We start from the raw sequence: 22,524 nt of genomic DNA on the forward strand, positions 1-22,524 counted from the left end.
TACTCTGGAACATTTAACTGCAACGACATATTCAGAGCACCTTATATAAGTGGTTGAGGCAATAATTTAAACATATACATATAGTACTCATTTAATTCTCATGATGAATTCATGAAATTATCACCATATCCTAATCCTACTGAGAGAGATGGGGGAGGGGCGGAGAGCGTGCGAGCGAGTGGGGGTTGTGGGGGGGAGAATCTCTTAGTATAGTCTTGGTCGATGACCTAGAATTCCAGCTAGCAGATCCAGGATTCCAACTCAGTCCATTTGGCTCTATAGAGAGAAACAAGCTCTTCAAACTAAAAGCAAATACTAAACTGGTCTTCAAGGGCCCCAAGTACATACCTCTAATAAGAAAATTTGATAGATTAAGTTATTTTAAAATTTGAAGGAGCTATGGATTATTGCTGTAAGCACTGTCCATGTTACAAAATGATTCCTTGAAAGAAGAAAACAAGACTAAGATAGCTTAATACAAAATTCAGTCTATTAAAGCTGCCTGGAGACCACACTACGGCACCCACTGAGGCCCATTCACCTTCTCACCCCTGCTCATCCTTGCCTCCTCTTCCTTCCTGCTTTGTTTTCTCTTTTTTTTGAGAATTGGATGATGCCAAGAGAAGGAAATATAAGGCATTTGGTGATTCTCACCCCAAACACTTCATTACTTCCAGAAACAATACTCGGCCCTCTATGTAAGACTAGCATGCAGCAGGCAGCTGAACATCTGTGGATTCTTCAACACATCAGGACTGGTGCCATTACTTGGTATCAAGAGCATGCAGTAATCACTGGCCTCTCCTGGAATCCTTGTTCCTGATGGCAAATAGTGCTGAGAAGTGATGACAAGCCTTCGGAAGAACTTCCCCTTCACGGAGACGCTGAGCCTCATCTAAGGCAATTACACTTGCCCTCACAACCAGAGAGACCTGTTTATAAGGTAAACTTGGCACACAATGGCAAAGATGGAGGTCAGTCAAGAATAAAACAGATCCTACTTCTCATTCTGAGAGAACCACTAATACAGAAAGTAATCTAAAGGATTCTTAAAGATAGAGAACCAGAAGAAGATACACACTGAATTGCCCGCCCATTTGAGATGCTTAGAGTCTAGGCCTGTTCAGGACATAACAGGATGATCTGTATGAAAAGTTGATGAGCTGATTAAAAGTTCTCCAGTTACAATTCTTTAAATGATCCCTGGGAAATAAGCACTTTGATTTGCAAAAATTCAAAACTAAAACTGAAAGGAAAATTAGACTCTGTGAAGAAAAAAAGAGGTAAACTTAAGATGTGTGAAAAGTTTCAAAGGCCACTGTATTTTGCCTAAGATAAATATTTTACTTACAGTACATAGTTATATCTATGTATCTGCCATGTAGTAGGACTGTCTTTAGAAAGCCTGGCTCCCCTGGGGTCTAGTATATCCCTGAGAAACAAATACAAACATCACTCTGCACAAAGGAACACAGAGGCCAAAAGGTGTCTAGGAAAATATGCCCTCACATTCCTGCTGCTTTAGGAACTGAGTTAGAAAGCCACACCATTCTATCTGCACACTACATAGACCCTAAACATAAACAAAAGACAAAAGCAAGCAGCATGCACTTCTCGAGCCTTCATCACTGTACACTGAGAGATGATGCTCATTCTAACAGAAATTCACAGAAAATTAAAATATTCATACCATTCACAGGACAGCCTGCAGATCCTAAAAATAAAATGCTATTATCATACTATGTACATTAAGTTCACACATGATTGAAAAGTTCTGTGAAGATGAAGTACAAGAACAGGTGATAAGCCGGGCACCGGTGGCTCACACCTGTCATCCCAGCTACTCAGGAGGCTGAGATCTGAGGCTCGCAGTTCAAAGCCAGCCTGGACAGGAAAGTCCGTGACTCTTATCTCCAATAAACCACTAGAAAACCAGAAGTGGCACTGTGGCTCAAGCGGTAGAGCACTCGCCTTGAGCTGAAGAGCTGAGGGACAGCGCCCAGGCCCAGAGTTCAAGCCCCATGACAGACCAAAAAAAAAAAAAAAAAAGAACAGGTGATAATACAAGGCCCTAGGGAATACCTGCAGTATGGGCATATAATAGCCAGGAAGAAAGCAAGAAGGGGCACAGGGAGGGGTGAAGCCTATGCTAGGCAGTGGTAAGCAGGACAATGAAAACCCTGGCATGCAGGGTGTATCTGGGGTGAGGAAGGGGCCAGCAGTTCTGAATAGGTAGGGCTGTGAAGGTATCAGAAACCCAGTGAGTATACAAGGCCTAAAATGCGTGCGTGCGTGTGTGTGTGTGTGTGTGTGTGTGTGTGTGTGTGTGTGTGTGTGTATGCATATGTATATGTGTATATGTATATGTATATATATACACACGTTTATATATACAGACATATATATGTATATATAATTGTAAAGATGCTGTAGAGAGGGGTTACAGTTACATGAGTAAGGTAATGAGTACATTTCCTATCGAGCAGTTACCCCCTCCTTTGTTTTTTTCCCCTACTACCCCTTCCCTCCCAACCTCCCCACCTCCCCTGCCCCACGTTGTAAAGTTCATTTTCAACATAGTGTCCTGTAGGTCTCATGATTACAATGGGTCAGCCTGTGTCCTTGCTTTTTAACTGCATGGCTTCAGAGAGGGTTGGGCATATTCTGAGAGGAGGAGAGCCTCTGAATGATTCAGAGGAAGAGCAGACATGACTGATTTCACACCTTAAAACTACTCCCATCTTGGAAATGGAGCTGTGGCTTAAGTAGCAGGGTAGTAGTCTTGAGTGAAAAAGCTAAGTGAGAATCTGAGACTAGCACTAGTGCACCCACACACACACACGCACACACACACGCACACGCAAACACAGACAAACCACCTAACACTAAAACAAATAAAAGTCCCTAGTCCCAATTTCACGTTTCAGCTGAAGCAGAGAATGAAGGACAGGGCTTGGAAATAAGTTTGCATGAAGCAGAGAATGAAGGAAAGGACTTGGAAATAAATTTGCAGAGACAAAGATAACTCCAAGGCTATTATGATTTAATCCAGAAATGGGGGATTTCAGGGTTTGCTACCAGCTTCTCCTTTATAATAAAAACTAATAAAATTATACACAATTAAAACCTCGTCCTATAATTACTTTCCTTTTCCAGTAACAATAATGACCTATTCAAAAGCACTAAACAAATCACACTATCATTCTATCCCTAGCTAGGCCCGGTGGCTCTGGCCTGAAATCCTAGCTATTCAGGAGGCTGAGATCTGAGGATCATGGTTCAAAGGCAGGAAAGTCCATGAGACTCTTATCTCCAATAAACCACCAAAAAACCGGAAGTGGTGCTGTAGCTCAAGTGGTAGACCCCTCACCTTGAGCTGAAGAGCTGAGGGACAGCGCCCAGGCCCAGAGTTCAAGCCCCATGACTGACCAAAAAAAAAAGGTAATCCTTTAACCACAACAAAAGTTCAATTAAAAAATAACTTTAGGGGCTGGGAAGGTGGCTCAGTGGTAGACCGCTTGCCTTGCATGCATGAGGCCCTGGGTTCAATTCCCCAGCACCACATAAGCAAAAAGAAAAAAGCTAGAAGTGGTGCTGTGGCTCAAGTGGTAGAGTGCTAGCCTTGAGCTGAAGAGCTAAGGGTCAGCGCCCAGGCCCAGAGTTCAGGCCCCACGACCGGACCCCCCCAAAAAAGTAATAATAATAATAATAATAATAATAATAACTTTAATAACACTATTGTTTAAAATGTATTTTTATTAAATAGTATCCATACTTTCAGAATATATACCTAGAAAAGAATTGTCAACTGTCAAATCCAGACCACTGTCAGAACAGAGCAACATTAGTTTTCTCTTGGAAGGTCCAGTCATGCTTTCCAGACAGGAGAAAATGCTTCTGCCATGAATGGCCTTCTAGCCCAGCTGCCTGTGTTGGAAGTGGTCCCCATTTGTGTTTTCACAGCAGGTCTCTGATCTCTCTCTTCATTAACCCAGTTACAGAATACTTATCAGGCTCTCCACCACAGAGACCACAAAGATGTCTTCTCACCATAGTCCTGCCAGTCAGCTGACTTCACCATTAGAGGAAAAGCTGGCCCAGGTGTTCAACCACCAAGGCTTACCCACATCCCCTGTCCACGTTCATCTTCTGTACAAAAAGCTCTTCCAGATTCCTGTCTTCCTGGAAAATATTTTATCTACGTAACATTCCCTCTGAAGTTTTAACATGTAAACTTCCTGGAAGATGACAGAGTTAAATAGATTCATTCAGAGACTGAGAGAGATTCAGATTGCCAATCGCTGCCTATTCAAAACCACTGACATTTAGGTATGGGGAATTTGCCAGAAGGAAACAGAACAAGAGGCATTGTGCTGCAGGCTTAGAGAAGGCACAATCTCTGAACAGATGAGGGCTTCTGAAGTTAAGAATGAATAATACACAGGATATGCATCTGGCCAGATTCCAACACTTCCTTCACCACATCCTAGCTTCATACACAAGGGCAAAACTTGTACCCTCTCATGCTTCAGTTCCCTCAGCCATATAGGGGGGTTAACAAGTTAGGTTGCTGAAAGGGTGAAAAACACCACAGCATACAGGATAGTCACATAATATGCTGCAGATAATCAGTAAATGCTAGCTAGCCACTGTTAGAAACTGTTATCCTCTTGATTCCACTGCCCAAATGAATTAGGAAGAAGTGCATGGTTGCCTATTATGTTTAGAATGGGGGAAAAACGTTCTGAGAGGTGGGAAGAACCAAAATGCCTTCTAGATACCAGTGCTCAGGGCACTAAAAGATGAGAACTGGGTCATGTTCCAAGTCCAGAAGGAAGTCTTTTTCTGTGAATCAGTAAATAGAAGGTATCTTAGGCTTCCCCTTCCAACGTGATGGGGAGGTAACCTAGAAAACACACAAATAAATGGGTTTGGCTGTGCTCCAGTGAAACTTTACCCACACAAACAGGCAGAGGGCCAAATGGGCCTTGCCTTGCCAACTACTGTGCCAGTCTATTAACACAATTCACCAGCGCAAGACTGGGAAGGCATTCTGAACTCACTAGCCTGCAGACAAGAAAGTGAGCCTTGTTCAGTCTGCCTCTAGGCCCCACACACTCTTTCTCCATTCTGTGATACCTACTGGTAGCTACATGTACAGGGAAGAACATGCGTCTTTTAACTTCTTTATTCATAACAGCACATTTGCTCTTCTCCAGGATTCCCTTTTCTACCAATGACATTGATTAATACAAGTAGGTCTAAAAAGCTATTTTTAATCAAAACTTTCCGTTTTGGCAAGGAAAATAGAAGCTTGCGAGAAAACAGAAATTAAAATATTTAAACTATAAGTTTTCTTTTACTTGCCATCTACCACATTTCTAGGTTTGTGTGGGACATGTTCTGCTTATATTTCTCTTATATCCTGGTAACTTTCGTATTTATTAAGAATTTTCCTATTTTTGTCATCAAAACATCACATTGAGTTTTTACACTGCCTACTCCCTGAATTTAAAGTTATCACAGACGCATTCAAATGAGGCAGAATGAGCGTGAGGACTTCCACACGCAGTGTGGGGTGAAGGTCTCTCAGGAATAAGCTGGCTATAGTGGAAGGCAATCGGTGAGAAGCCCACTGCTCCTGACCCTGTCCAGGGGTTATGTAACTGAGACTTCCTTTCAGGAGCAGGAAATAGAATGCACACTGACCAAATACAGTAAGCTCAAACAAGAGGAGCTGGAGACACACAATTCCTTCAAGGCTCAGAAGGTAATGGAGAAAGCCAGGAGGCCGTGGCCGTGGCTGCCATCAGGAACACTGGCCAGCGATGCCGCCTCCTGCACAACAAGCTGAATCAGGACAAGGCTGGGGAGGCACAGGCACTGTGTGTTCAGAAACGAGAAACTGGGATGCCACCACTTCCATGTGCTTTAAATATATTGCTGTCGTATCAGACATTAACGTTTTCATATTCTTCAATAATCTTTTTTGGCAGCAATGCTCTCTCTTTCTCTCCCGCTCTCACACTCTCTCTCACATACACATACACACACACACACACCCCAAAATTAAAAAAAAAAAACTAATTTGTTACCAAAAAAAAGGAACAGTTAGCCAGGCACGGAGGCTCACGCCTGTAATCCTAGCTACTCAGGAGGCTGAGATCTGAGGATCGCGGTTCAAAGCCAGCCTGAGCTGGCCTGTGTTCCTATAGGAACTCTGGGTGATTTTTCCAACTTTGCTTTTATCTAAAGCTATTCTTTCAAGAAAATATAGTTTAAAAAAATAATAACAACCAGCTGGTCAACATTAACGAATAACCAGAAAAGAGGAATTTGAAGGTTCTTATTACTTTGTATTAGCATTGAAATATAACACCATATGCTATAAATATGTACCATATGTGCTAATCAAACCTAAAAATTAATGATATATAGCTAAGATATGGAACCATCCAGATGCCCCTCAGTAGAGGAATGGATCAAGACAATATGGAATATATACACAATGGAATTCTATGTTCCCATCAGAAAGAATAACATCTCCCCATTTGTAAGAAAATGGAAAGACTTGGAAAAAATCATATAAAATGAAGTAAGCCAGACTCAAAGAAACAGACTCCATGGTTTCCCTCATTTGTAATAATTAGTGTATATCTAGTATAGTCCTAGAAGAGGATCATAACAGCTCAATAGCTATGTACATATGGACCATACAAGATGATGCCAAGTGAAATGAACTCCAAGATGTGGAAAACAAGAGTTTTTTCTTTGTTCGTGTTGTTTTTAACGTGTTGTGTTTTTTCTTTTTTCTTTTCCCTATGGTTTATCCCTTGTTGTCACTGTATTTGATTTGGGCACACTGTGTACTGTATATATATATATCTATCTGAATTAGGGAAGGGGAACAACAAAATGGTGAGACAAAGGACAAAGAGCAAACCAATGCAACAGAGATGCTCACAAGACAATGTGTTGGAAACGAACTTCACAAGTTGTGGGGAGTAGTGAGAGGTGGGGAAGTGGGAGAAAAAGGAGGGAGGGATAATAATGTTCAACAAGAAATGTACTCACTGGGAGGATTGGGGCGGGGGGAGGCTGGGAAGGGATGTGAAGAGTAAACAAAGGAGGAGGCTACAATGCTTGATAAGAAATGTACGCATTATCCTGCCCATGTAATTGTAACCCCTCTGTACAGTATGTTCACAAAAATAAAATTAAATTTAAAAAAAGAAAAAAGAAATGTGCTCACTGCCTTACTTATGTAACTGTAACTCCTCTGTACATCACCTTGACAATAAAATTAAAGAATTTTTCAAGGGAAATAAGATTTGAAGGGGAATAACCATGTCTTGCTTTTGAGGGTTTTTTTTTTTACCCAACAAATTACACATTCATTTCCAAAAAAATTACAGATATAGAAATGTGAACTATCTTGATTTGATCATTACACACACTATATATACTGCTGAAGTGTCCTTCCACACCCCATAAATTTTTCCAATTAAAAAAATAATACAAATAGAAGCATAGAAAGGCACACAGAATTGACGATATATATAATTTAATTCAAATACTTGATATTCTGCCAACTGATTAAAAGCTGTAACTGTCATGTTAAATACTGTTCCATAAACAGGAGCAGTATGTACATTAGACGTGTTCTTTCCTTACTGGGATTCTGGAAGTTTTTGTTTGCATCTTTGAAAAACTATTTAACAAAAGATCCAAAATGTCTTATTTATTTGTAAATTAGTCCTCTAAGTTTTTATTACATTTTGTTCAGAGTCACTTGGAAAAGCTTACATCACTCAACAAAGAGAGTTATCAAGGCTACCTTCAGCTCTTGAAGCTGAAGTAGATTGGAACTGTAAACAACACTGGGAAACAGAAAGACACAGAAGAACTGCAAGATCTAATGATGGGAACTCAGTGTACAATGTTAACCATGGAACCGCCGTTGTGACTGGAACATCTCAACTAACAAGCCTTTCTTGATGGATCCCTATCTTGAGCTAATGAAAGTGGTATTTTATAACAGAATGAAATGTTCTATAATTTTGAAGCATCTAAATGTAGGGAACTTCCCTAAGAATTGTCACAGACACATTTTATTTGCCAAGTCTCATCTATATGAGGTTGAGAAATGTGTCAAAGTATATGACAAAAAAAAAATGACTTTGAAAGAAGTAAAAACACAGAACCAGTGTCACTGTGGGTTAAAACATTAGCCAGGTGCCAGTGGTTCATGTTTGTAATCCTAGCTACTGAAGAGGCTGAGATTTGAGGATCATGGTTCAAAGCTAGCCTGGGCAGGAAAGCCTAAGACTCTTATCTGCAATTAATTATAAAACAAAAAAAACAAAAAAAAATGGATGTGAGGCTGTGGCTCATATGGTAGAATGCTGGCCTTGAGCAAAAAATCTCAGGGCAGCACCCAAGCCCTGAGTTCAGGCCTCAGGACTGGCACATGCAAACAAAACAAACAGAAACATTATATATGCCAACATTTACACATTGGGAAACCAAACACAAGAATGGAGAGAATCCCTCATTTTTCAGAATTGTTTTATGCTTATACATTTTAGCACTAGAGTGTTTAGTTTAAAACATGATCATTTATACAGAATTATCAATTGCTAATGTCTATAATATCCAATTAAATAATCATAAGACATAACTCTAAAGGTTATAAATAACACTGTGGGCAAATAAAGCACAATATGGCCACTTTGAACCAAGTCTCATTATATTCTTGGACACTTCAACATCCAAATAGGACAAAGTTGAAAGTCAATGAAGTTTGTCATGCGTGTGCATATGCGTGTGTGTGTGCATGTGCGTGTGTGTATACTGGAGCTTAAATCAGGGCTCCACACACTAACTTGGTTTTTTTCGTTCAAGGCTGGTGCCCTACCAATTGAATCACAGCTCCACTTCCATAAAGTTCATCTTTTCTTCCTTTATTCAACTCTCTTCTCTTCTGGGTCTTTTCTACCTTTTTCAGCAATTCCAGGTGCTATATCTGTATTTCAAGCTCTCCTTAGGAGAGCTCAACACACAGGAGACAAACAGGGACCTTGTTCAGATGCCAACTCTTCAGCAAGTTTTCGCAAGACAGGGGTCTGCAATTCGGGGAAGCTCCTGGGAGAACCAAGGCTGCAGGTCTCAGGTCCTTGATTAGCAAAGCCTGAGAAAAGATGTGATTTAAAGCCAGTGCCTGGGGCTGGGAAGGTGGCTCAGTGGTAGAGTGCTTGCCTTGCATGCATGAGGCTCTGGGTTCGATTCCTCAGCACCACATAAGCAGGAAAAAAAAGCCGGAAGTGGCACTGTGGCTCAAGTGGTAGAGCGCTAGCCTTGACTGAAGAGCTGAGGGACAGCGCCCAGGCCCAGAATTCAGGCCCCACGACCGAACCCCCCAAAAAAATTAAAAAAATAAAACCAGTGCCTGCTGAGCTCCTGGGAACTGAATATGCAATCTCCCTCTCTTGTGGCTGTGTTTTAGGACCTATATCTGGTAGAAAGAACACTTTTGGGTCTTTCTATGCACTCAAATTACACATCAACTTAAGCGACAAAAAATAGTAGGTGGGGACAGTAGAATAAGAATTCGTTTTTGTTCTGTAGAGTTTCTTATGCTCCTCTTCAAAACAGCCTTTGACCTATTGGCAAAGTGTGTTTGTTTCACAGAAAGAAGGAAGGACGAAAGAAAAGAAGGAGAGGGAAGGAGATGAAGAAAGGAAGCAAGCCAGTAAGTAGTTAGTTTGCCTGAGAACATACAGGGCTGGAAGGACTTGCCAAATGGTCAGAGCTGCCCACATCCAAAGGACCTTCTCCGAGGGATGCTTAGTTTGGAGTCATGGATATTTTGATGAAGACTGAGCTTACTGGGTAATGATGCCTAAGTAGGAACCAGGAATAAATAATAAGCTCTCTCCTAGGTGGGCCTTCAGAGCCATACACAGAGGTAAGGCAGCCTTTTCTTGACAGGGAGAAAAATGTTCCAAATTTTAAAGTGGCTACAGACATTCGGTACAGTGTTTTGGAGTGTTTAGTCATTTGAAGGAACGTGGTGCTGGGGGAGGATGGGTAAAGAGACAATGTATAAGGATTTTTTTTGCATATAAATAATTTGAAATTTTCCTGCTAAAATTCTCTCTTAATTTTGTGAAACTGACTCCTGCAACAAAGTGTTCTCAAACTCCAGGCTATCTGATGAAGTTTCTTAGTAACTTGTTACTTTTATATATAGTCAACGGGGCTAAGTTATTTGTTTCAACTCTTAGGGATGTTAATGAGAAGCATTAGCCTTTAAATCCAGAGACTCTGAGTATAGCAGACAACCTTCCTACACACGGGCAGGGCTCATCTAACAGTGAAGGCCCAAACAGAACAGACTGACCTCTGACCTCCCTGAGAAAGCCTGCAGATGTTTTCTTATGGTGGCTTTTATGGTTGTTTGTTTGGGATTTTTATTGTAGGTTTTTTTCAGCAGTAATGAGATTTGAACTTAAGGATTTGTGCTGACTAGGCAGCTCTTTCTTTCTTGAGACATGCCCCAGCTTTTGGCATTTTTTAAGAATAGATCTTTTTAAGAATAGATCCCCCAGGCCAGTCTAGATTTTAGCCCTCCTATTTATATTTCCCACGAAGGTGGAATAGCAGCCATGCACCACCATGCCCAGATGTTTACTGGTTGAGTTTGGGCTTTGTAAACATTTTGTCTGGGCTGACTACGAACCACAATCCTCTAGTCACTGTCTCCCAATTCTGAGATTATAGAAATGAGCAGCCTTTTTTCTCCCTATCAGCGCTCTCTGGGTCCCCAGCCCGTCACCCTCCCCTGTAGCTTTTGAACACACCAGCTTCCACCATCATGTGTCAGTCCCTTCACATCCATCACCCTCTCCCCCACAACCCTACCCTATGTAATATATGTGTGTATATGCATTGCATGTGTGCACATACACATGCATATGCATGCACACATCAATTATTGGTCATGTTTCTCTGATGAACTCTAATGCAAGTGGCTTAAGTCATTTCACTCGTTAATCATATGTAAACTAATGTACCAACCTGATAGTAGCATTGCCAACACTCTAAAGATACAAGAGAACTCTAACTGTTGCTGAATTTAAAACATTCAAGTATTATTCAGTAGACCAGGCCACTTTCTAAAGCCTCAGGTGCTCAGCTAACCTGTCATATTTTAACTCCAGGCAGTGGCTAGTCGGGTACACACATGAAAATGTTTCCAGATACATTTGAAATTAAAAAACCTGCCTAACAGATCAGTGAACTTTCATGGACTGACAGACTCTTATTAGTCAAAAGAGAATGTATTCCCCATATTTTCTTAGGAAACAGCTGATAGCTGATACATTACCCTTTAGGCCAACACACACACACTCACTCACTCACACACACACACACACACACGTACATACAAACATCCGTATACACATTCATGCATACACAAATCCATGTACGCAGAACCAAGCGCAGTCTGCCTGTGCCTTGCTGTAACTCCCTACAATGTCAGGGCCTCTCTGCCCTATTGCAGGCTCCTGGGGCACCAGTCAGCTCCCTCCCCAGGACAGCAGGTGATAGACAGTACTGTAGAAATGACTCCCTCCTGTGTTTTGGCAGGCATGTTATTGTGCCTCTCCATGTCACAGCCCCACGATGCAGGGATAGGAATACGGCCGATTGCTCTGTAAGTGGAAGCAGAGCTAGAGCCACGCTTTCCCTCCAGGCACAGACGCCACTTGTCTTCTGTGTTCTCCCCTATCTTTGTATAAGGTGCCCTTGTCACCATAACTAAGCAACCCACACACCATTTTCTCTCAAGCTCCCTTCACCTCAGGAAAAAAAAAAACCCTATTTATTTTCATTTACTCAATTATCTACAGATATTCCAGACCGTTTTGTTTTCTATGTGAAGAATCTCACATGACTTCCTTAAGGTGCTGGTGTTTCATCTGGATTATCTCTGTTTGAGCCTTACGGTTAGAGAATTATACATACATGCTTTCTTCCTCTGCTGTGTGCTTGCAGAACACTGGTTTTCCCTGAATGCATCTATTATATTAGAAGAGAGCTTCTAGCACTGTGGTTCCTTCCTTCCTTTCTTCATTCATTTGAATCCCCAGCTAACGAAGCCACAGTGGGAAGCTGGTACTAGGCCAAAAGATCTCAGGAATATAAGAAAAGTATTCTGCATCCTAAGCACTCGTGCTAGCAAATGGTGTCTCTGACAGAGAACACGACACAGGAAGATCCTAAGACATTCCCTTCCTAAACAAACATGAGCTGGTGGTTCTGGAATTATTCCACCTCAATCCAGAGGAGATTGCAACTCTTGGGTACAGAAGTTACGAATTACAGAGTAACTGTATCATGTATGAAAAGGCTCAGTCTGTCATGGCTGCTCAGGTCAGCACTAATGGATGCTGCCCCAGCCTCCCAGAGCCTTCTGCCCTGGGACCAGAGCTTTTGCCTGGAGCTCCAGGCAACCAACCACATAACTATAATTTTGCCACTGCATTCAGATCCCAGGATGGAGAACTCCCTGCTTAGAGCTAGTGCTCTATCACTTGCTAACCCCTGATCCTTTCCCTTTTTATTTTAGTTTATTCTCCAGAAAGAGTCTGGCACTTTCCCTCGGCTAGCTTCCCAAAGATGGACCTATTTTTTTTTTGGGGGGGGGGGGTCCGGTCATGGGGCCTGAACTCTGGGCCTGGGCGCTGTCCCTCAGCTCTTCAGCTCAAGGCTAGCACTCTACCACTTGAGCCACAGTGCCACTTCCGGCTTTTTTTTTCTTTTTTTGTTTATGTGGTGCTGAGGAATCGAACCCAGGGCCTCCGGCATGCAAGGCATGCGCTCTACCACTGAGCCACCTTCCCAGCCCCTGGACCTATTAAGTAAGGCAGCAAAACCTATAGCAGAAAATATTCGACATTTGTTAAGCTTAGTCAAAGTAATTCTTCAAAGTCAGCCAATACTCAAAAAAAAAAAAAAAAAAAAAAACAATAGCGAAGACACAACACAGACAGTCCTTGGGTAAAAATCTTAACCCCACGCCTGTAAGAGGAAAGCAACTCCACTCAAGTTCTAAATCAGGCTGGAACTAGAAGCTCAGATCAATAGAGATCTTCAAGATGGGACCATCCCTGACATGTGAGTCCACAGAACCTACTCACAGGTAGGAATTGGAGGTGGCAACTAGAAATGCCCTTTCCTAGCCAAGTCACTGGACCTTCACAGCATACATAACTTAGAAAGACTCCCCTCAAAATCAGACATCAATGACAGCAGTGCTTTTATCTCCTGCAAGGCAGCAGGCTGTCCCGAGCTGAGAAGCAGCAGAACTGTGTTGAGTGGAAGATTCTTCCTGGCACAGACAAAGAGCAACTGTCCCTAGTCTCCAGGTCCCTAAGCCCCATCCAGCTCCACTTTACCAAGTGCAGCCCACGGGTGGTGAAATCCTCTTAAGGGAACTCTTCAGCCACCACAAGAAGATAGGGAATGGTAGCTGGGTCAGAGAAGAGAGAAGATGTCACTTCTCTTCCATAGGAAGAAAGACACTCTAAAATCAGCTGATCTGTCCTGATTCGTCATCACCAGTAAGTGCTGGGCCAAGCCATGCCCTCCTGTGATTCATCCCTCTTGACATCCTTGATGGTATTGTGACCTTCTGGATAGAGAGAACATTTCCAGGCAGTTTTTCTTTTCTTTTTTCTTTTTTTTTTTCTTTTTTTTGGGTCCGGTCGTGGGGCCTGAACTCTGGGCCTGGGCACTGTCCCTCAGCTTTTCAGCTCAAGGCTAGCACTCTACCACTTGAGCCACAGCGCCACTTCCGGCTTCTTTTTTGCTTATGTGGTGCTGAGGAATCGAACCCAGGGCCTCGAGCATGCAAGGCAAGCGCTCTACCACTGAGCCACCTTCCCAGCCCCTCTTTTTTCTTTCTTTTTTATTTTTCCTTTTTTCTTTTCTTTTTTTGCTCTACCACTGAGCCACCTTCCCAGCCCCTCTTTTTTCTTTCTTTTTTATTTTTCCTTTTTTCTTTTCTTTTTTTGCCTTCCTGGGCACCGTCCTTAAGCTTTCTGTATTCTACCACTTGGGCTACAGCACCACTCTGGCTTTTTCTGCAATTAACTGGAGATAAGAGTCTTATGTACTTTTCTGCCCAGGCTGGCTTCAAACCACAATCCTCAGATCTCAACCTCCTGAGTAACTAAGATTACAGGGGTAACCCACCAGCACCCCACTCAAATTTTGACCTTTCACAGGATATTGTTTTTAAGGACTCAGTGTCTGGTACAATACCAGGTTTATAGTAGATACACACACACATACTCACACACACACACACACACACACACACACACACACACACACAGATTTAAGTAAGGAAATGAATGAATGAATGAATGAATGAAAACCCGCAAATGAAACAAGAGTTTCTTTCTGAGGGAAAGAGAAGAGATACTTTCTTTGTTTATGATTTGGTAGCTGAAAACAAACTTCTTCCACAATTTAATTTATGGAGATGATCCAGATGGACAAAAGATAGATTAATGTCAAATCTATACAGTTCTTGAAGACTTCACATCCCTTTAGAAGAATATCTCTTTTCCCTGATTAACATGTAGAACTTCTGAAAGGAAATATCTCCTAAAGTCCCAGACTTGGCTTATTTTTCTCTCACATTTCTTCTCAATGAACAAATAACCAGATACAAAATCTTTATGCCTTATAGCCAATACACATTTATAAAAATCAGTGCAGTTGGAATTAGCAGTGTCCAGCTAACTTGACAAAAGTTACAACGGCAATGTCAGGATGGCACTGGCAGTTTGCAGGTGACTTTCTCAAGCACACTGCCACAGACAAAACCCATTCCTCTCATCACTTTCCTATGGCTACCACAGAAAATTCAACCCTTTGTGCTCTTCTCAGTTCATGAGAATACATCAGGCCTGCACCAACTGTTCCTGCCTGTCATCTTTCTTAGCCTGTGACAACACACACAATGCCATGCAAACACAAAGACAAGGTTGGAAACTGTGCAGGCAAAACTGAAATGCAGGAGTCATAAAGAGAAATCAGGATGTGTTATACTAATTTGTCTTAGATTATTATCAAAACAAAAACCCTACAACACACAGGTAAGCACCCTGAAGAGTCTTTGACGTCTCGTTTGAAAATAGACAGAGATGTGTCCAAGAGTATCCAAGCTCTGGTATGCCAGGAGAGCATCACTGTTCTACTTGTTACTCTGCATCCTAAGTCTCTCAGGTACCAGGGACTCCTGGGTATTTAAAAAGGTTGAGGTCAAGGTCAGGTCTATGTTGAGTTCTATGTCAAAGAAAATGTCAGTAGTGAATCGGGTCGGGAGCTGATGGCTCATGCCTGTAATCCTAGCTACTCAGGAGGCTGAGATCTGAGGATCGCTGCTCAAAGCTAGCCCTGGCAGGAAAAATCCATGAGACTGTTATCTCCATTAAACCACCAGAAGACTGGAAGTGGCGCTATGGCTCAAGTGGTAGAGAGCTCACCTTGAGCTGAAGAGCTGAGGGACAGTGCCCAGGCCTAGAGTTCAAGCCCCACGACCAACAAAAATAATAATAATAATAATAATAATAATAATAATAATAATAATAATAGTGAACCAAAAAAAGAAATAGAGAACTCTTTGGTAGTATGGAATCAGCTATCTCATTTTTACAGGGCAAATGGACAAGAGTTAAAATTAGCTTATCTCCTTTTATAATCAAGAGATTTTTTTATAAGAAAATTTCACTTAGAAGATCCTGAATGCTTACAAGATGAAGCAATGAACTTGTTCAAGAAAATGATTCCAAGGAAATGCTAAACATCATACAGATTTCACCATTACGATTTCCCTCTGGGAGTTAGTGTTTACTTTCCATTTTGTAACCTGATGCAAAGTTAGTACAGTTGAAGGAAGCAGTCTGAACCCAGGGTAAGTTATCTCATACCATTTCTTCATTCCAACTGCATCCTGTATTCAAGTGCCACCTATATTGTACACAGTTATGCGTGATGTAGTGATGACGATTTTATCTATCCTCTAATAATAGAAAGAGGAAATACATCTCCAACCTTTCAAGCCAGGCACTGGAGGTTCACATCTGTAATCCTATTGGTAGAGGTAGACTGAGATACATCCATTGACAATATGTACAGTCTGCACATGCATAGCATTTGTTCTTCTCAATTAAGTTGTTTGTTTTGTTGGTCGACTGGTTGGCTGACCTGTTGGCTGGCTGGCTGGCTGGCTGATTAGTTGATCAGGTTTATTTTCTCCAGTGCTGAGGATGTAGTTCAGGTCTGGTGGAAATTAGGCAAGTTAGGAGACATAAAGAGGTTATCTAAATCTGCCTTCTTTGAGATGAACAAAAGGCTGTGCTCTGAAGTTTTTACAACAGATAGAGAGACAGAAAGAATTAAAAGCATGTCCAGAAAAAGGTGTCCTGAAAGTTACCTGCATTTTGAGTAGACCTGACTCATTTTACCCACCTAGAAGCATTTTCTAAAGACTAGGAGTTGCTAGAGATATTCTTCCAGCTCAGAAAAGTATAAAGATCATAGTCAAGGGCCACTATCTTCAAGACCTCCTTTGGTCTACTTCTCCTTACTTCATTCTGTCATAGAAAAATAAATTCTTGATAAAAAAATCTCCTATTTTGTGAGATTCTTCTGTTTGTGAGACTTCATAAAAATGCTTTTTACGTATGAATCTCAAGGATATTTGTTTTTTCATATAAACTGGGAAGCCAAAAGAACACTTCATCCATCATCCAGTAACAGAAGCAAAGAATCCTAGAGTATAGACTATTTGATTCACTCAGCAAACATCTGCTGAATACTTACTATGTACAAAACTCCCTTTCACCAAAGGAAAGGCCCAGGAGCCAGACTTGAGCTAGGCTGCATTGTAAGTTTGCTCTCTTGTCGCCCCACATCACCCTCCAGAACACAACTCCTATTTCCAGAACTTCTCTTGGCCTCGTATCCCCTTCCATCCTGCATTCTCTGTCTCATCTGGCAGACAAAATAAGGAAAATCCGATTCTATCTCAACAGGAAGTGGTAAGCCCAAACAGCATGTAGACCATCTACACCTGCCAAACTGAAGGTGACAGGTCCCATGTTTTCTGGGCCACTTCCCTCACCAGCCTGAGGAAAGCAGTCCCTGACTTCCTAAGAGATCCAAACTGAAGAATGTATTGGCACGCATCACAAATGCCACTTTCAACCTCTTACCACATGATTTTATTTCTTCTATAATCTCAGTTATTGGAGATTGGAGAATTTAATCCAAAATCATTCAATATTTTGTTTAATGATCTTTGAAGTAGAAATCCCGTCAAAATGACCATTCTTTACCTCTTACAAGGAACCGATCTTAAATCTACCAACCACTCTTCTCAAACTGAACAGGCACGGGGCAGAGAACTATCTGATATGACAGTGTCGGGTGGGGACAAAGCCACAAGACAGATGGGCATACTCTCCTAGACAGATGAGTTTCCCCTCAGAAGAAAACACGTTTTATATTAAAATACGCTCTGCCAGTCACTAAGATTATGCTTATCATCCTTTGCACTCAGGAGGATGAGTTCTGGAGGATTTTATTTGAAGCCACTTGGGGCAGGATTAAGTCCAGAAGATTAAGCCCCAATCCTGATGTGTGCATGTGCATGCACACATGCGTGCACACAAACACAAACACACACACAAACACAAACACACACACACACACACACATACACACACTCCCCCTAACATTTAATAAAATGATCAAGTAGTTAAAGGTAAAAATTCAAGGACCAGTGAAGTGGCTCACACCTGGAATCCCAGCTATATGTAGGTAGAGATGGGGACAATAAAGATTTCCATCAGTCAGATCAAAAAGCTCCCAAGATCCCATCTGAACAACAACAACAACAACAACAAATTCCTGAGACCTCTTCTCAACCAATAAAAAGCTAGGTTTAGTGGCATGTGCCTGTCACCCCAGCTAAAGTGGGTAGCTTAAAGAATATTATAGACCAGAACCACCAGGGCATAAATGCCAAGATCTTATCTGAAGAAAAAAGAAAAGAAAAACACAGAAGCAGAAGGGGATGAAGGCATGGTAGAGCACCTGCCTAGTTAGCACAGGATACTAAAATCAAGCCCCAGTATTGTATACAGAAAAAATCTCGTACTTAAAGCGGTCCACAATTTCTCAGCTGCCTGCAAATATCCCTCTTGCCTTTAAATATTGTTTAGTAAAACTTTTGAGAAATGTTCAACCATACTCTGTACTTTATCTTATGTTTGTCTTTGTCCCCAAGAACCTACAACAGTAGCTAAGATAGTATCTGGTATAAAGAGGTCACTCAGTAAAGTTTGCAGAACTAATGACATAATGACATTATCAATAACAAAAGACTTTTTTAATCATGTTTGGGTGAAAGGATAGGTAGACCAACAGCTACATCAGGAAATGGGATAAAAGCAATCCAATTTACCAAAACAGCCAATGGTTGCCATGGTAAGTTCAGGTGAGTCAACTCAAGTGGACTTCTTTTCTACTTTGGCAAGTTCAGGAAAGCAAATATTGTACTTGTTAATCTCACATTGAAAGGTGGGGCTTAGGAGACAAGTCCACCAGGTGAGACTGGTGCTCATTAAATGTAATAACCTATGAACGTTTGGAAAGGCATAGTTATAGATTATTCTACCAACGATATGAAGTCCTGATTGTTGGACTGATCTTTAAAAATAAAAAGGGTCAATAATCATTTAAAGGTTAACCATCTACTCCTATACTGGATAACCATGGAAAGATTCTACGTACACAAATATGGACAGTATGAATACTTCATTCCAAAAACTGCATTAAGATTTTTTGTTGTTGTTTTGGGTGCCAGTACTATCCCCTTGTTTGTTTTGTGCAAGCCTACAATTCTTCTTCCAGCTTTTTGCTGATTTAATTGAAGAGGAGAATTTCTTGGACTTTTGTTCCCAGCCTAGCTTGAACTACGATTCTCAGATTTCAGACTCATGTGTAGCTAGGATTACAGGAATGAACCCCCAAAGATGGGCTTTCATTCCAAAAAGTATTATTATTCTCAGCTGGACTAAGTTATGCTGAAAGATGATTCAAAGAAAGAGCAGAATGTGCAGCCATGTTTACATTTTCCTCCCACCCTGGAGACACTGGTTTCACCTCACTTGTAAACAGAAAAGATCAACTGCCACACCCACTTTCTCTACACCAGCCTCGGATGGCAGGATGAGTGACTTGCTCCTTCTCTAGACCCAGTTCCACAGCCCTGTAGTCCCCAGACTGGAGGCTCCTCCTCCCCCCCCTCCAGCCTCCAGTCTGGGAGTGAGAACTCCCTGCCTCACAAGTGTGTGGGGTGAAAAGCCAGTACGTAGTAAGCACCTGACACACACAGGAACAAGATGTTCTTTTCTGAGACTCAGGCAAACCATCAGCCAATGTACTATCTTTCCAATCTTAGCAATAACAAAAAGAGCTCAATACAATTTTAACTAAAAATCCAAACAGAAAGCAGAAGAACCTGCTCAGCATGGGAGGAAATAAATAGTAGAACAACTGTAGACCAGACTCCAGGGCAGGGACTGATGCAGATGAAGCTGAAACTTTTCTTCCTCCTTCCTCCCTGGATGTCCTATAGTCTGGCCTGCTGGCATCTCTTCCCTCCTGGGAACTAAATTAGAAATGTGGTATTCAATTATTTCTCTCAAAGACAGATTGGTTATTTTGTGTAATAAGCCAGTTCTGTTCCTAAGAACAGAGTGCGGTGGGCACTCGTGAACACCTGTGTACTATGCCCGGTGTGTGTGTGTGTGTGTGTGTGTGTGTGTGTGTGTGTGTGTGTGTGCGCGCAGTGGGCACTCGTGAACACCTGTGTACTATGCCTGGTGTGTGTGTGTGTGTGTGTGTGTGTGTGTGTGTGCGGTGGGCGCTCCTGAACACCTGTGTACTATGCCTGGTGTGTGTGTGTGTGTGCAGTGGGCGCTCCTGAACACCTGTGTACTATGCCTGGTGTGTGTGTGTGCAGTGGGCGCTCCTGAACACCTGTGTACTATGCCTGGTGTGTGTGTGTGTGTGTGTGTGTGTGTGCAGTGGGCGCTCCTGAACACCTGTGTACTATGCCTGGTGTGTGTGTGTGCGGTGGGCGCTCATGAACACCTGTGTACTATGCCTGGTGTGTGTGTGTGTGTGTGTGTGTGTGTGTGTGTGTGTGTGTGGTGGGCGCTCGTGAACACTTGTGTACGGTGTGTGTGTGTGTGTGTGTGTGTGTGTGTGTGTGTGAACGCGCGCGAGCGCGCGCAGTGGGCACTCGTGAACATCTGGGCCTAAACACAACCAAGTTTCCTTTCCTACCAGGTCAGGATCCTCCTACCTGGAGGATGCCAAAGTGGGCTTGCTGCCTGGGGGGGCGCCTGAGGCCTGAAGGGGCCTTCGGGGGAGGTGAAGCCAGGGAGGCTCAGGGAAGGGAAAGGACTGGACGGGACGGTATGGGACAGGACAGGGAGGGGATGGGAGGGGATGGGATGGGAGGGATGGGATGGGACGGGATGGGATCGGATGGGACGGGATGGGACGGGATGGGACGGGACAGGGAGGGGATGGGATGGGATGGGATGGGATGGGACGGGATGGGACGGGATGGGACGGGACGGGACAGGGAGGGGATGGGATGGGATGGGAGGGGATGGGATGGGACGGGATGGGATGGGATGGGAGGGGATGGGATGGGATGGGATGGGAGGGGATGGGACAGGACGGGACGGGACGGGATGGGACAGGGAGGGGATGGGATGGGACAGGACGGGATGGGATGGGACGGGATGGAATGGGATGGGATGGGATGGGACCGGAAGGGAAGGGAAGGGAAGGGAAGGGAAGGGAAGGGAAGGGAAGGGAAGGGAAGGGAAGGGAAGGGAAGGGAAGGGACAGAACAACGACCGGACGGGATGGGCGGGGAGGGTTCCAGGGCTGGTTCCAGGGCTGAGGATCCCTGCGTCCCGACCCCGGCTCCTCTGCGAGCCCCGGGGCCTCTCCTGGGAAAAGCCAAGCGAGCAAGAGAAAGGGGCCCAGAGAGGGCCAGAGGCTGAGCACCCCAAAAGCCACGCCTCCGCGCCCCACCCCGCGCACCTGGGAATGAACCTGGCTTCGGCCCCCAGTCGTCCCTGGAAGTCCCGCCACGCGCGGCCGCCGGGCCTGGCCGGGGCGTCTGGGCCGCCGGCCCCGTCCCCATCCTCGTCCTCGTGGTCGTGGCGGCCGTGGCGGTCGAGGCCGTGGGGGTCGGGGTCGAGGTCCTCGAGGCCGAGGGGGTCGGGGTCGAGGTCCGGGTCGCGGTCCTCGCGGTGCTGGTCCTCGAGCCCCGCGCCCGCCCCGCGGAAGCCGCGCGCGAACTCCTGGAAGGTGATGGCGCCGTCGCGGTCCGCGTCCAGGCGCCGGAACACGGCCTCGGCGTCCGCGGGCCGCACGCGCAGCTCCCGGCACAGCGCCCCGAACTCCTCCCGCTCCAGGCGGCCCGAGCGGTTCGCGTCGCAGGCGGCGAAGACCGAGCGCAGCCGGGCCAGGGCCCGCTCCTCCGGGGCCCCGCGCGCCTCCATGCCGCCCGCGCCGGGGGCCGCGCCGGGAGCCTTGCCCGGGGGCCGCGCTGGTCGGGGGCCGCGCCGGGAGCCTTGCCCAGGGGCCGCGCCGGGTCGGGGGCCGCGCCGGGAGCCTTGCCCAGGGGCCGCGCCGGGTCGGGGGCCGCGCCGGGTCGGGGGCCGCGCCGGGTCCGGAGCCGCGTCGGGAGCCTTGCCCGGGGGCCGCGCTGGTCGGGGGCCGCGCCGGGAGCCTTGCCCGGGGCCGCGCTGGTCGGGGGCCGCGCCGGGTCGGGGGCCGCGCCGGGTCGGGGGCCGCGCTGGTCGGGGGCCGCGCCGGGAGCCTTGCCCGGGGCCGCGCCGGGAGCCTTGCCCGGGGCCGCGCCGGGTCGGGGGCCGCGCTGGTCGGGGGCCGCGCCGGGAGCCTTGCCCGGGGCCGCGCTGGTCGGGGGCCGCGCCGGGAGCCTTGCCCGGGGCCGCGCCGGGTCGGGGGCCGCGCCGGGAGCCTTGCCCGGGGCCGCGCCGGGAGCGGCCCGTCCCGTCCGGCCGGTTTAGCCGCTGGCGGGAGTGTCCGGGAGGGGCGTGGCGTCCGGGCGGGTCACCGGGCCGGCGCGCGGGGGGTTCCGCCTGGTCCCCGGGGCCCCGTGCGAAGCGCCGAGCGCGCAGCACCGCCGCCGTCTCCGCAGCACCCGGCGCAGCACCGCCGCCGTCTCCGCAGCACCGCCGCCGTCCCCGCAGCACCCGGCGCAGCACCGCCGCTCTCCCCGCAGGACGAGGCTCCGCCTCCGAGGCGGGGTCGGCGCTCGGACTCGCGCCTCCACCTCCGGCCGCAGCTTCTGCTTTCCTGGACGGGCCGGGCCGGGCGAGCTTCGCC

General features: G+C 45.3%; 1 protein-coding gene across 2 annotated transcripts in view; it reads right to left on the reverse strand.

Annotated features, from left to right (window-relative positions):
* Rasef (RAS and EF-hand domain containing) overlaps positions 1–21,674 on the reverse strand; it is a 78,830-nt gene extending 57,156 nt beyond the window's left edge. For both annotated transcript variants that reach the window (XM_070035822.1, XM_070035821.1), the window contains exon 1: positions 21,211–21,674. In XM_070035822.1, coding sequence (XP_069891923.1) covers positions 21,211–21,674 — 464 coding nt within the window. The remainder of the gene's footprint in view (positions 1–21,210) is intronic.
* Between the last annotated feature and the right edge of the window lie 850 nt (positions 21,675–22,524).

This window comes from Dipodomys merriami, unplaced genomic scaffold (genome assembly GCF_024711535.1).
Source record: "Dipodomys merriami isolate MVZ:Mamm:240054 unplaced genomic scaffold, mDipMer1.0.p SCAF_26, whole genome shotgun sequence".
In the NCBI taxonomy this organism is placed as follows: Eukaryota; Metazoa; Chordata; class Mammalia; order Rodentia; family Heteromyidae; genus Dipodomys; species Dipodomys merriami.